At 34.5% G+C, this 16038-nt stretch overlaps 2 protein-coding genes across 2 annotated transcripts; one reads left to right on the top strand and one right to left on the bottom strand.

Moving 5' to 3' along the window:
- Positions 1–2350: 2350 nt before the first annotated feature.
- On the top strand, positions 2351–4119 carry LOC145084213 (CBL-interacting serine/threonine-protein kinase 5-like). Its single transcript, XM_079023432.1, has 2 exons — positions 2351–3351; positions 3431–4119. Exons 1-2 carry the CDS (start codon positions 2475–2477, stop codon positions 3928–3930), a joined length of 1377 nt encoding a protein of 458 aa, XP_078879558.1. The 5' UTR covers positions 2351–2474; the 3' UTR covers positions 3931–4119.
- Positions 4120–6831: 2712 nt separating this feature from the next.
- Positions 6832–15791, bottom strand: ABCC13 (multidrug resistance-associated protein 11). The gene is made up of 33 exons (XM_079023431.1): positions 15582–15791; positions 14822–14862; positions 14638–14725; positions 14399–14554; positions 14191–14322; positions 14015–14115; positions 13857–13920; positions 13511–13762; positions 13341–13410; positions 13193–13253; positions 13009–13096; positions 12818–12936; positions 12610–12707; positions 12463–12529; positions 12257–12374; positions 12071–12187; positions 11908–11988; positions 11324–11542; positions 11140–11241; positions 10846–11045; positions 10323–10757; positions 10104–10254; positions 9840–10015; positions 9657–9768; positions 9529–9582; positions 9112–9234; positions 8851–8949; positions 8619–8711; positions 8433–8543; positions 7999–8348; positions 7732–7921; positions 7472–7639; positions 6832–7104 (listed from the first exon to the last, which is right to left on the bottom strand). Exons 1-33 carry the CDS (start codon positions 15618–15620, stop codon positions 7024–7026), a joined length of 4356 nt encoding a protein of 1451 aa, XP_078879557.1. The 5' UTR covers positions 15621–15791; the 3' UTR covers positions 6832–7023.
- Positions 15792–16038: the final 247 nt, after the last annotated feature.

The following is a 16038-nucleotide window of genomic DNA, read 5'->3' as shown; positions in this document are numbered from 1 at the left end:
AATATATCAACATATAACATAACTACTGAGCATGCAGATAATCATATAACAATACAGGTAGTCCTATAGATCTACCTAACTCGCATAACCACTAGTATGAAACACTAACTTATACTCAACATCTAACACTGCTAGGATAACATATCCAATGGGCCGACCTTGGTGCCTTAGACCCCTTAGTATAGCGAAGTAACTCACCTCGCACTGTCGAATCGAAGATAAACCCAAGCTCGTGGATTGCCGGTACAACTCCACCACCTAAATGCACCATAATACCATGCTTGTAAATTTCCAATTTCCCAAAATGCCCAGAAGTCCAATAGTCAACCCTTGGTCAAAGTCAAAGTCAACTGTCAAAGAAAACAGTCCATGTTAACCACAACTCGTCGAGTACAACAAACCACTTGCCGAGTTCCTTGCATAACTCGCTAACTCGCCGAGTCACCTGAACGACTCGTCGGGTTCATAATGTCAGTGGCCGCAAATTCCTTGGCCAACTTGTCGAGTTTCCCCTTTACAACTCGTCGGGTTCATACATGTCCAAAGGTTGGGAAAACCCTAGCCGACACGCCGAGTCATTCGACTGACTCGCCGAGCCCAAGGAAATCTTCATCGGACTCGCCGAGTTGTTCATCCGACTTGTTGGGTCCATTCAGTCCTTCATCTATACGGTGGCTTTTTAAGCCATGCTAAGGCTCCATATTGTAGATCCAACATTTCAAGGCCTGCTTATCACGTAAAGTTGCAAACTTTACGTGCATGCAAAGCTTAAAGGCCCTAAAATGACAAAACTAAGCTTAAAATGAAGTCTAACACTTGAGGGAAGGCTCATACTTGCCAAAGCTGCTACCTTTATGGATCTAGAGACCAAAGGGAGTCCAGATGTGAAGTTGCAACTTCAAATCTTGGCTCAAACACAAAAGCCTTTCCTAAAATCCACCCAAAAGAGGTTAAAGGTGAGATGAGCCAAAGAGACAGCTTAATACCTTCCAGAGAGTGTCAACTGATGTATATCTTTGATTCCCACAAGTTCCTAGCTTCGATTTTACTTGTTCTCCAAACTCTTCTCTCCAAAAATCCTCTTGCAAAGCTTAAGAATACACAAATGGAGCACACTCACACGAATTAGGGTTTATGGATTATCAAGAGGCTATAAGGGAGGCTGAGGAGGCCAATGTTCCTTTAAATTGGGTGCAATACCCCGAAATTTAGGGTTTCATCTGCCAGATCCTACTCGTCGAGTCCCTTTTTAGACTCGGCGAGTAGGTCACTAAAACATGCGGACCAACCCGTTGCTACTCAACGAGTGGGCAGCCAACTCGTCGAGTAGACCTTGAAACCAAGAAAATTCTTACATGAACCAATACCTGAAAATCGGGGCGTTACAATTCTCCCCCACTTGAACTAGACTTCGTCCTCGAAGTCTGCCGCGCCGAACAACTCCGGATAGTGCTCCCGCATCTCTGCCTCTGGCTCCCCCGTCCACTCGGACCCCTTATGGTGCTCCCATTATACCTTCACCAAAGGTATCTCCTTGTTCCCCATAACTTTCATCTTCCTCTCCAGTATGGCCATAGGCCGCTCCACGTAATTCAGGCGCTCGTCGACTTAAATATTATCCAATGACACCACTGCCCCCTGATCCATCATCCATAATGGACTTTCGCAACTGCGAAACGTGGAAAGTGTTGTGGATCCGACTAAGCTCCTTCGCTAATTTGTTGTTTTATTTTTATAAAGAAAACATAAACAAACAAACACGAAGAAGATAATTTGTTAAACGGATGAATATAAACAAAAAAATTCATTCGTTTATTGGTTTATGTTTGTTCATTTGTTTGGTCGTTTGTGTTAGTGGTAAATCCATAAATAAAGACCACAAAATCTTTGATGATATAGTGTAAATATTCAAAGACGTTCCACCTAATGAATCTATATTTAGGTAGGTTTAACTAAGATTCTAAATAGCCGTGAATATATAGTCTCAAGTTTTTACAAGTCGTGACGATGCACGTTGTTTGTAAGACATGACTTAAATCGATAATTTTGTATATAATTAATATATATATATATATATATATATATATATATATATATATATATATATATATATATATATATATATATATATATATATATATATATATACATACGACTTTAAAATGCATTTTTGTTAAATCTCAATACAAACTTAGAATATAATAAACTTTTTAAAACTTGGTTTTAAGTATGATACGTGACAAAGCTCCATTGGCAACCAGTCGATAATGCAATGAAAGTGATCAAAACTTCTTCAGATGGAGAGATTCCCAGAAACCCCACTTCCGCCAATCACTTCCTGACAAACCCTATAATCTGTGCGGACCCGCCTCCCCCAATCTCCATTTATTCCCCTCTTCACCACCCTATACAACACCAAGCCACCCAAACTCTCAATAACGACTTCCTTTTTCAAAAGAAAAGAGAAAAAAAATATGGAGGATTCGTCGGAGGACTGGCGCCGCACCAGCGCCGGACACCGCCGCATAATCTTCGGGAAATACGAGATGGGGAGGATGTTGGGACAAGGAACGTTTGCAAAGGTATACTACGCCAGGGATTCCGTCACGGCGGAGAGTGTCGCCGTTAAAGTCATCAAGACGGAGCAGGTAAGAAAAGAAGGTTTCATGGAGCAAATCACCCGTGAAATCGCCGTGATGCGGCTCGTCCGGCACCCTAACGTCGTTCAATTGAAGGAAGTCATGGCTACCAAAACCAAGATCTTTCTGGTAATGGAGTACGTCAAAGGCGGCGAATTATTTGCCAAAATTGAAAAGGGACGATTGAAAGAAGATTTAGCAAGAAAATATTTTCAGCAATTAGTCAGCGCCATCGACTACTGCCATAGCCGCGGTGTCTCCCACCGTGACCTGAAGCCGGAAAATCTCCTACTCGACGAGAATGAAAATCTTAAAGTTTCCGATTTCGGGTTGTCTGCATTGCCGGAGCAGCTTAGAAACGACGGAATGCTTCACACACAGTGCGGTACCCCCGCTTACGTTGCGCCGGAAGTTCTTCGCAGAAAAGGTTACGACGGCGCTAAGGCGGATATCTGGTCGTGTGGGGTAATTTTATACGTTCTTCTCGCCGGATGTCTTCCATTTCGAGAAGCTAACATCATGCATATGTACAAAAAGATATTCAAAGCAGAGTATGAATTTCCACCGTGGTTCTCAGCCGGTTCACGGCAGTTGATTTCGAAACTACTGGTGGTCGACCCATCGCAGCGAGTCACAGTTCCGGAGATCATGCATGTTCCATGGTTCTCGAAAGTATCCAGAACCAATCATAGTTCCCATGATAAACTAGCAAGTATGTATACAGTTAATTTTCGCTTTCTACAATAGATATTTATACTAATTAATTTATTCTTTTGGCTTTTCATTCGTAGGTCTTATTATTGCTCCGATTCCTATTGATGAACCAGAGAAGGATGAAATGACAGGTGAATCGGAAAAGTCCATGAAAAGGTCAAAGTCAAACTCATCGCCGCGATTCTACAATGCTTTCGAGTTCATCTCCTCCATGTCCTCCGGTTTCGACTTATCCGGCATGTTTGAGACTCATCGGAAATCGGCGTCGTTATTTACATCAAAATTCCGTGCTTCGACAGTCATGGACAAGCTTGAATCAGTAGCTAAGAAATTGAATTTCAAGATTTCGTTTTCGAAACAGAACGAGTACAAGTTGAAGATGCAGGGGATATCGGAGGGACGAAAAGGGAAGCTGTCTGTGACGGTGGAAGTTTTTGAGGTGGCGGCGGAGGTGGCGGTGGTGGAATTTTCGAAGGAATCCGGGGACACACTTGAGTACAAAAAGTTCGAAGAGGACGTTAGACCAGGCCTACAAGACATTGTATGGAGCTGGCAAGGTGAGGATAGTAACGGTTAACTACCAAACAAGGAAAATATTTAGAAAGTCATAGTAGGGTTACACTTCAAAGTATAACACTATGTACTACTAAATTTGTATAAATGCTTTGACTTTGATAGATCCGTGTTTTTTAATTTAACTTATATAAGAATGTTAAATTCGAATATTTATTTATTAGAAGTATCAAGTCCATATAAATAATACTTTATTTATTTATTTTGTAGATCTGTTCTTTACTAGCTTTGTAACCAAAAGGCCTTTGGTTATGTTTGAAGTGACCTTGCTTAATGGTTCTGATGAGAAGTGTTAAATTAGACAATAGTTTCGTATTTTTGTTTAACACGACATAATATGAATTAATTTTTTTTAAACAAACATGACAAAAATAACATATTTTTGTTCGTTAATACAAACACGATTCAATAAAAACACAATAACACGAAAAAAAAATAACAAAAAAACAACCATTTGCACGTCATATGTAAGTATGTGTAAAAAATATAATTTAAACATAACACAAATAACACGACAAAAAATAACATAAAATGTTATTAAATATACATTTTGAACACGGACACGAAAATGATATAAACATGATATTTCATGCTATTATCGTGTTATTAGCGTGTTGAATTTTGAACACGAACACGAATTCAAATCGATTTTGTCTCGATTTTGTTTCATGTCATGTATTTTTGTCATGTTGTGTCTACTTTTGCCACTCTTAATTATGCCACTCTTAATTAAAGTGTAGAACATAAGTAAATTAGCATTGTTGTTCTAAATAAAGTAAAAAGATAAAACCTCAAAAATGAAATTTAAAAAGCATGCATGCATGCTTTATTTATTTATTTATTTATTTTAAGATCGCATATTTTTCAAAAACGAAAAATAATAATGTGAAAATTTATAACTTTTTTATTAATATAAAATACGAAATATTAAAAAAAATTTTAAGAAAAAGTATGTTTTGCACTATATGCATGCATGATCTTGTTTTTTTTTATTTTTTTTATTTTATTTTGTAACTTTTCGGATTTTATTTTTTCAAAAATGAAAACAAAAAATGTGAAAGTTCATCATTTTTATGCTTTAAAATGTGTAAACATATCGATATATAACTATAAAATATAGAAAGAACTCGTTGAAGCTTTTTAGTTTTTAATATTAGTTTTTATAAAACTAGTGCTTCTTTTGAAAATATAAGAAAACAATGTCTATATATATATATATATATATATATATGTATAGTATTTCTACTAAATTAAATTAATATATTAAATTGATAAGGTATATAGAACAAAAATTATAATAGATGTAATTTGAAGTTATTATGTAAATAGAACGGGTGCACTACAAAGAAAAATGCTCATTAAAGGCGACAAACTCACAACTTTGTGGTCTCACAATTGTTCAAAAAATCGCGGTTAATATGATATGTCACCGCTAATATGTATCGCCGCTAATAATAACATCATCGCTAATGGTAGTATTTATTGTAGTGGTAAAAGTTCAAATTTGTATGTAAATACATTTTTACATAAAATCCAGATAGTATGATATATAACAAAAATAGATTTCTCAAATTCATGTTTCTATGTTTGTATTGATATTATTACACCAATTAATGAAAAGTACGTAGGCCTTCTCAAAAAAATAAATTATTTCTCAAAATACTCTATTAGTCGTTGACTAAATGCAATAGGTTATGTATTATATATCGAGATTGATACAAATTTTGTTCTTCTGGAATCTTTTAATCCACTTCTACTTGGCTTGTTGTTTTTTATTATTATACGTGGCTATTTCTACATAAAAGACCTTGCTAGAATGTACAAGAATCTTGATGTTATTGCCGTGGTCGCAACGATAACAATTTTGCCCCATGGACCACAAAGTAAGCCACGGGAATTTACATTGTAGTATATACTTGTTTGAATTGTAATTGAAGGGTACTTTTATCATTTAAAACATAAAACATGGCTTTTTAACATAGTGCGAATTGTTTTTCCATTATTTTGATCCTTTACGCTTACTAGCTTCGGCCTTCATGTTATTTATAAGGATTTTCCCTTAACTTAAGGCACTATGTAATCAAGAGGATTTAAAAATAAAAAAGTTTAAGAATATCTAAAACCAACAATGAAAATGAATGTAGTATCGGTTCGATTTAATTCCATTTTTTTTTTGCTTTTTATCTATTCAAAGTTCAAACCATTTGCACACTCTTACACTTGAAATCATCATCACAATTATTGACAGGATTATTTGTCAAATAATTGAATAAATAATAATAAAAAGGTGGAGTAGTTCCATTGAAGGGAAATATGGGCATGAGACACGTCCATGATCATACTTTATCATAATTTTTGGTTCACCACCAACATCTCCTTCATATCATCTTCAATCTTCTTATCCTTTATGTCTCCTTTCATCTCAACAATTCATATCTCCATGATTGTCTATGGATACCAAAATCAAATCTCGACAGTTCATGGATTTGAAACATGTGAGGTGACAACGAACTCCTGCGTTGAAATTAATCGTATAGGTCAAGAGATAATAAAATAATTAGTGGGAGGAGTTTGAGTGTGTGTTTGAAGCTCATATATGTCTCTATTTTTTAGCTCTATCACTCATTCACTCCAAAACTAAGATGTAAAAGCAATAAAGTTCCACATGGGGGACACATTATTGTTCTCGAGTCACGTCATATGATTAATTGATTATTGTATGACATGTTACAAAGTTTGTTGGTTACTTTTGTCCTTAAATAACTTATCCTTTGTAGTTAAGGGACCTCAATAACAAAAATTAAAGTCGTTTACTTTAATAAATTTATGAGTTCATTACTTTTCCCCATTTAGCTTTTTTTCAGAGACGAAATATATTCACATTATTTACATATTTCTAGATGAATAGATTGAAATTATCATATTACATTAACATCTTTTTGAACATGTTTTTCAAGAGACCAGGAAACTCTAGATACTACAAAAGTTGCACTAAATTATACAAAAAACTACTCATTCTTGTTGTGTTTAAGTTTAGGGTGATATGTTACATGGTTATGTGCAACACATACAAAGAACACAATCTTGATTTCTTGCATCACATTGAGGAAGCTTTAGCAAAACTTGAAAATCTAGAAGACTCATCTTGGACCAAAATCTGAGGGTTCCCTTGCTCCACCTACATCATTAATCACCCGATAAATAAATAAATTAAAAAAAACAAAAAAAGATGTTTGTTTGTATAAAGTATGGTATACATTTTTCTTTTTCTTTCTAAACTTAATAAACCGTTTTAACAAGACTAATCAATGTTTTAAATACCGTTTTTTTAATTGAAACGGCCGGGTGACATTTTCCGGTTCAACCAGATGGTCAAACTGGTTTTATATGTTTATATGTTTTTAATTATCTTGCATATATTGATTACAAAATTTGTCATATTTTTAGTATTATAAATTGAACAAAATTCAGTTTACAATTTTGACATTGCAACTTTTGGTAAACAAATCAAACATAAAACAAGAAAAATCTATTAGATAACATACCAAGATTCCTTGATCAAGAATGAGTACATTGTCCATATGTAGAATCGTGGAGATTCGATGAGCAATTGTGATCACAGTCAGCCCTCTACATTCACTTGCTATGGCAACCTTCAATTTGGAAGCAGTTTGAGTGTCTATATTTGCTGTGCATTCATCCAAACACAACACCTACATCATTCCATACAAATTAAATTAGACACTTCAAAGTTCAAACATCAACACATAAATTAAAAGACGAAAATACCCTATTAAGTTCTAACCATGGAAGACTTAAGAAAGGCGCGTGCAAGACAAACTAGTTGTCGTTGCCCAACTGAAAACGAAGTCCCAGACTCCTTCATTTCCATGTCTAGCCCCCCTGCTGCCCTGACCTCCGCCTCAATATGACACTTCTCCAAAGCTTTCCAGATTTGTAAGTCGTCGTTTAAGTTGAAGGGATCTAGGTTTTCCCTATATCAGATATTAGGGTTAGGTTAATTACTTAATTAGCAAATGATAACTTTATAAATTTATCCATTTCAACGTACCTTAAAGATCCTTTAAAAAGGAACGGAGTCTGTGGAACAACGGCAAAACGTGACCTGAGATCTCTTAATGAAACGTCGGAGATGTTTACTCCGTCGACTATTATACGTCCTCCACATATTGGGTTGAGTCGGAATAAAGCGTTTATGATACTAGATTTTCCGGCACCTGTCCTTCCGACGATTCCTACCTGTGTTCCTCCGGTGATTGTCAAAGTAAGATCACGGAGCGCAGGAGGCAAAGACGGCATGTATTTGAGTGTTACGTTATGGAATTCAATTTGTCCTTGAAATGGCCAATTTGCATCTACAATTTTGTGCCCTTCAAGTTCTTCTTGAGGGATGTTCATGTACTATAATCATGAATCAAATCAAATGTTAATTTTTTTTTAATCGTAAAGATTAATGAGGTTTAAACAGAGCTGTGTTCAGTGAACCTGAAGAACTCTCTCAACTGAGACCAATTCCTTTTCGGTTTCTGTGAAACTTGTTAAAAAGCTCCCCAATAATGATACAACCGGAGCTGCGTAAGAAAGAGCTAAACCCACCTGTTTACAAAGTTTTTAATTTTACATTATTTATTTTTTTTGTGACATTGATTTAAAAAAAAAATGATGACTTACCAGCCCTGGGGTACCTAGATTGATTGGAAGATAACCATGAGATCCAATAACCGCCATCACCGCAATATATGATACAACAAAAGCTGCTAAGAACTAAGGCCATACACTAATTATGACTTGTTAGCAGAAAATGCAAGAAATAGCAATGTACTTTCATTAATTTGTTTGTTACTAACATCTTGTGTTTTTTTTTTTTAAAATGCAATATAAATTTCAAGTTTAAGAGGCATACTTGTAGTCGTAAGGATAGCCACAGGCTTGCTATTATCTCTGAATAAGATGTTTTCTGATACATCTTAACATGCTCAACAAATCTAGCCAAGAAATAGTCCTGTGTACAGAAGTAGAGAAATACATGCAGTCAATAAAGAATGTGAAGCTAAATATCAATGTGACATGAATAATAATAATAATAAGCAAACTTTCATTGTGTAAATAACATTCTTGGGTAAAAAAAACTTTATAAAACCAAATTTCAGATTAACATGTTGACCTCGGATTTAAAGGCCCTTATAGTTGATGACCCATCAAGTATCTCTGAGAATGATGCATATATGGGTGATCGAGATACACTGTCAAGCCTTCTTAATTCACGTGATGTTGACCTGTAGTAGAACTGTAAAATCCGTTACTTAGTGTGTACTGAGTACTATTAATTTTTTATATATTTCTACAAATTAGAGCATCCACGGTAAGAGCATTTTCACTTTGCTTGTAAATTTACTTGCTTTTTCATATTTATGATGATATTTTAGTCATTTACATAGTTTTTGACACTTTGGTAGTTTTAAAAGGTGCCTTCAAGAACTCATCAATTTTTTTTTTCATACATGATTTTTTGAAGTTTTTGGTTTGTTGAAAAAGCTTTCCTTCTGTGAATGCTCTTAGTGATTCTTAATTTAAATGATACCTGTACTTTGCTGTAGATATACCAAAAGGGCAGTATAAGAAGCAAGAACATGACCTACACATAAACAACATGTATCCTCACCAAAGTTCATGAAAATTCAATTCTCAATATTTTTATGAAATGGTTACCTGAACGAATGACAAAATTAGAGCAATCCCTAAGAGGCCAACGAAATTGGCAAGGAGTATATTGAGAATGAAGGGTAGAGAATCATCAACAGTGTAGAGATCTGAAGACAGCCTATAAATACAATTTTCAATATGTATATTTTGAAAGGTGAAATGGATCTTATCAAAAGGAATTTGTGGTACCTGTTAAGTATTCTTCCACTTGGGGTCTGATCAAAAAAGGCAACAGGTGCATCAACAAGCTTTTTCAATAGGTTATTGTGCACCTGAATTGCTGCACGTAAGCCACCATATGCAAATGAGAATGCCCTCACTAGAGTAAGAACGGAATTCAACAAACAAAAGATACATAGTACAACCTGTAATGTCAGTTATCAAGTCAGGAATAATGGATAGATTTTACATAAAGTCTGTTTGTGAACATAATCATTAAGCTAAGATAATCACCAGATAAAAGGATGTTGGATGCTCTTCAAAAGCTGTTGTATCAACCCAATAAGACAGCCATAGATCATTTCCATTTCGAGAAGCTTGCATTAAAAGTGCTGATAAGCATGTTATGGCTGTAATATACCAACCAGAGAATGCAGCGTAATTCCTGGACAATATCAGTGTCAGTATCAGTATCAGTATCCAGTGTGAGTGTCAATATTAGCATGGACTCACATGTACACGGTTGTTTCAACTCTGCCTTCTTTCCTCTCTTCAACACTGATAATGTTGTCAGCGGCATCAATAATATCTATACCTTCACTCTGATCAGCCACCACACTTTCTGGGACTCCTATACAAGTATCTCCACTTTCTACTTGTGTTTCAGTCTCATAAGAGGAATTAAGTTCTTCTGTTGTAACAAATGATGCGTATGAAGAATTTGAACACTCACTTGGACTCCCCACCCATTTCACTTGTCCTTTTTCCATTATAACAACCATATCTGCAGCAAATATGGCCTGGATATTATGAGTGCAAAGAATGCGTGTTTTATGATCCATAAGAGGGCTAAGGATGGCTTTTGATAAAATCCAAGAAGCTACTTGTGCATCAACTGCACTAAGGACATCATCCAGCATCACTAACTCAGATCCATGGTAAACAGTCCTGTTCAATATAAGTATAACAACTCCCATGATGAACAAAATAATATCATCAAATGCTATTTGCAATTAGAATTGAGAGAAAATGACACCTGGCAAGGGCTAAACGAGCTCTCTGTCCACCTGACAGGTTTAACCCTTTTTCTCCAATATAAGCCATATCACCTCCAACCATAAGTGAAACATCTGTGTCAAGGGCACATGCTTCTAGAACATCAGAATACTTTCTTGGATCATAGTCCTTCCCAAATATCACATTATCACGGATAGTGCCAGAGAGAATCCAGGGTATCTAAATATCCAAAGATAGGATATTAGGATAACTTTAAAAAATTTGTGATCCAAAGTTTGACATCAATAAATATATTAATTCAAACTTTTTAAACCTGTGGGACGTAGGAAACAGATCTATTTGAATGTATAGATCCGTTGGTAAGCTTCATTTCTCCTAGGATAGTGTTCAACAAGGATGATTTACCTGATCCAACCTGCAATGCAAACATGTATTTCATTTAAATACTGATAGCCATAGGAAGAGATATAAGTGAAATGGGTATGTTTGACTTTGACCTCTCCAATAACTGCAACTAGAGATCCCTTTGGAATGGAAAGATTGACATGATCAAGAATCAACTCCTTCACTTCCTGATCACTGCTTGACCATACAGAACATGCATCTTTCATGAGAATATCCATATTTTCATCTGTTAATTTGGAGGAAGATGATGAAGAATTGTCTGTTTCAGAACATGAGAGGAACTTGCTCAGCCTCCTGGTAGATATGACTGCCTGTGGACAAGTTTTAACAAAAAAGAAAAATGAAACAAGTTTTCTGTTAATTGATAAACTCGAGTTAAATGAAAAAAATTAGCAACCTACTTTTTATTTATTTCTATTACAACATTGCACTGTGAAAAATCACCTTGATTATACCATAGAACTTTCCTTTTTTTTTTTTTCTTATTAGGGCTTTGTACTTTGAAATTTCCACCCAATTATAGCAGTGGAATCTACTTTGTATTTGGATCACATTGATATAATTAGGTAGATTTCTGAAAGTAGGAAAAAAAAGAGTATGTTGCTATTTTTTCCTTTAACACAATAAGCTTTATCTGAAAGCTGTTCAATGACAAGATAGAATAGATATAACTCACATCGATCAACCCATTAATGACCCATGGGAATGAGTTTAATGGAGAAATCAAATTGTTAAACAGAGCAAGACAGGTAAAAACCTGCAAAAACAGAACATTAAATTAACAAGAAAAGATAGTGTTAATTACTATGTATTAAAAATACTTATAGTGTATATGATACCGTTGCTGCATCCAGTTGATTTCCCATCATAACATAGAGTCCAAATGTGAAGAAAGAGAAAAGAGTAGGTGTTGTTGCCCAAAAGAATACACACCATGCATCCAAATACTTCCTTGTCTATAAAAAGTCAAACACTAAGATTTTAAAACTTCATATAAATATGGTTTTTGAAAGTGTGATTCTTACTGATAAATATTTGACTTCTAAGGATCTTGTCTTCATCAACCAATTAGTAAAAAGAAGCTCCCAACCATACATTTTCAGAGTGCGTATATACGTCAGTAGCTCTCCAGTCCTTCTAACCCTGTTAGAGTGTTTAATAAAAAAATACAACTCTTGTCAATCAAACATACAAAACATGTTGAAACTTTGAAAAAAAAAAATGCACACACCTTTCATCCTTTTGCTCCATCATGTTTTTGGTAGCACTGGCAATCAACTCAGCAATCCATTTATTTACTGTATTCGAACTTTATTGGGATCAATAATGTTACAAACATATCATAAAACATACGGGTATGAATTTAAGGAGACTTTACCTGGTATCAACAAAATAGTTATTGTGATTCCAGCAACAAAAGCAAACTGAACTTGTGTATAGAGCAGATACAGGGCGATTCCAATTTGTAAAGGTAGGCTGAAAGGTTCATAAAATATTTTAGATTATTAGAATCAATAAAATCCATACAAATTCCTTAATTATTACTCTAATACACAAAAAGATATGTGAAAGAAGTAGAAAAAGACCTCCACATGTCATGAAAACTGTTGGACATGTTTACAGTTCGATCAGCATCCACTGACATGAATGTTTGGATTTCCCCCTCAGAAAATTTTGATCTTTCTGCCAGGCTAACATGGAGACACTGAAAAAATGTATATATATCAGAAAATTTTATGAGATAAATGATTAGTGAATCACACAAGAATGATTTTACCTTTTCAAATATAACAGTCATAAGGCCAGAACGTAGTCTTAACTTTAATTTGGAAAGCCCAAATGTGTATTGTGTATCAAGAAAAGATCTTGCATAATCAGAACAGAAATCACATTATTAAATAGTGAGAAGTTAAAATGCAATCCAGAAAATTTCAAGATTCCAGAATAAGCATAAGACTTACTTCAAAATGGAAGTCAATCCAAGGGAAATTGCTAGGATATAACCATCAAGATTCCCAGATCCTGTTTATAGAAAAATATGGATTTTAATTATATATGATATATCACCCTTCTATAAATCAAAAAGAGAATAGAAAAATAGAAACAGACCTTCTTGAAGATACTTAATCAGCTTATTAAGAAGCAAGGGTCCAGCAAAACCAAGACAATCATTAAGTACCTGCAATTTATGAAGTATAAGACTTTACCCTTTACTTGAATTCTTTGTTTTTTTTTTTCTCAAATTTAGGAAATAGGATGGAGATAATATCCAAAAGTACCTTTAACAAACCTAAGCACATATATGGCCAACCATACGCATAACAGATTGTCCAAAACAAAGAAGGATGAACACAATCATTTCTTCTTTGATCTTCCCAACATTTCAGCAAAGTATCATGGCAGAATAAAGGATCCATGTCGGTTGGTAGTTGAAGCAAATCATCAAAGTCAAGCTGTTTCTTTGCACCATGTTCCATTACCAAATTGATAGATCTAAATGTCATTAGATTCCAAAATCTAGCAAGAACTCCCTTTGATACACAGGTAAAGAAGACACATAAGTTACCTTATTTCAAAAAGGAAACAAATAAAACCTTATAAGTAAGAAAAGAAAATAACACATACAGGTTTAGATCGAAAATGGTCATCAATATCCGTTTCACCAATAAGCAGTGACTCTTCCATTGAACTACAGTAAAAAATCAAGAGAAGATCATTGAACAGAATAAAAGCAAGAATTAAGTTCAAATTTCAAGAGCTAAAAAACTGAAAGCAGGGATTACCTGTTCCTTCGAGATGCCTGCTTCATTCTGATAATATTAACCAAGATACCAAACAGAATATCCACTGAAATTATTAAGCTCTCGTTAATGCAGCGAAAAACCTGCAGAGAAAAATCATAATTAAATAATGTCATTCTGATTATCTAGAATGTAGAATTATACATTAAAAAAAAAACCTCCATAGAAGAAAATGCTGCTTGTAAAATGGGGATCCCCAAGAACAGTTTCATGATCCACCAAAAGCAGAGGATCCAATTAGATAAGACAAATAACCAGCAATCAAACCTTGAGACAACAAGTATTGTGGCCTGTAGTATTACAGTGAATGAATTAACAGCAGAAAATTTATGCAGATATACTAGAATTAATTAATGACAAACTTACCCATACTAAGAGTTGAGAGCATCTAAGGAGCCACTCATGATATAAAGCAGGATGATCACTTCTTGTGTTACTCAAAAGGAGAATTATGTCAAAACAGGCCATAAATGCACCACTGACAGGTAGAATGAGCAAGAAGATCTTCTCATAGAAGTATATCTGCAGTGAACATTAGTAAAGGGCAGGAATTGCAAAACAGTTATGAATTATCACCAATACTTAATAAAGAACACTATAGTTACCTTTCTACGTCCTCTTGTAGTCCTTTCAGTAATTGCAACGATAATGATGATGAGTAATGTTATCATACTTGTGCCAAAACCTAACACTGTGTATCTTGTTAAGAAAATATAAATGATGAAGTATGATAGGAATAACACTGTTTTTTGTCACTTTGAGCATATAATTTTTTAAGATAAAGGATATATGTTGTTGAAGCATCTTGAAATTCCATTTCCATCCCATATCTGAATCCAAGAAATAAAGTTAGGACATTGTTATGAGATAATACTAAAAGGGAGAAATGCTTCAAACTAGAATCAGCTTACATGTTAATTTGTTTACAATTCATAAAAGTAGAAACAAAAAAGTTCATCCATAAAAGTACAATTCCATTTTAGATATATAATGGAAATTCACCAAGTACACTGGAGTTTATGAGAAATACTACAAATAGAATAAGCTTACTGTAAATTTCACAATTGAAAAGTTAAAGACCTATTTTTGACTAAAAGTTTAAAAGTTGCAGCTTCATTTTCGGAGTGAAAAGAGTTATAGTTTATGGAAACTAAGCCATATTAAGATAACATGAGTCGTTTCAGTATAAAATTTGTAAACACAAACCTGATGTGTCGTCAAAAACATTCAAGCACAGATTACAATAAATCCTAGAAGTTAAGTAAAAAAAAATCTTAAGTACACAAATGTTGAATAACTAGAGTACGGGAACTCTGAAGAAGAACAACAACAAGAAGAAGATGAAGAAACAGACCAAATTGATTGATACATGAATTTGGTTGATTAACAATTAGTTTTCACAAAATAACATGAAACTGTTAGTTCATCTACGAAATAAAATTTGATTTACTCCTCACTCGAAACCGTCATTTCTGATTTCAAAACCGCCATTCTTACACGCTAGGAAGAATCAGAAATATTAAACATAAGGAGTGATGAATATACTTACATAAGGAGAACTAGGGCAAATTAACTTCAGGAATTCCATATATAGCGACTTCCGTCTCGGCGGCGACGTCAGAGAAAGACGATCGGTGGTTGGAGTTTATGCAGTGTGGTGAGGTGCAGCGCAGTCGTAGTGGTGCTACACCAATTCACATTTCATGCACTTTAATTTGTACACTCACGCTTTTTCCGAAAGGTGGCGTCAAGGGAGCACCATGACGCGTGGTCAATCACGATTGGAGCTTGGAGTTCGGTTGTTTCTTAACAGTAACATATTGCTTTTTAATTTTGAACAATTAATGTGATAAATTATTTAAAAAAAAAAAAAAGTTATGTACTACTAATTATCTAATAAAATTTTCTAATAAAACAGTAAAAAACACATGCAGACATCCTTAAAATCAAATAATTATTTAGAAACTATAAATGTTTAATAGATAAGTTATGAGTATTTAGGATCA

Source organism: Lactuca serriola, chromosome 1 (assembly GCF_051521515.1).
Source record: "Lactuca serriola cultivar US96UC23 chromosome 1, Lser_US96UC23_V15, whole genome shotgun sequence".
In the NCBI taxonomy this organism is placed as follows: domain Eukaryota; kingdom Viridiplantae; phylum Streptophyta; class Magnoliopsida; order Asterales; family Asteraceae; genus Lactuca; species Lactuca serriola.
Note: the sequence above shows the minus strand (reverse complement) of the source record. Positions and strands in the feature narration are given on the sequence as shown.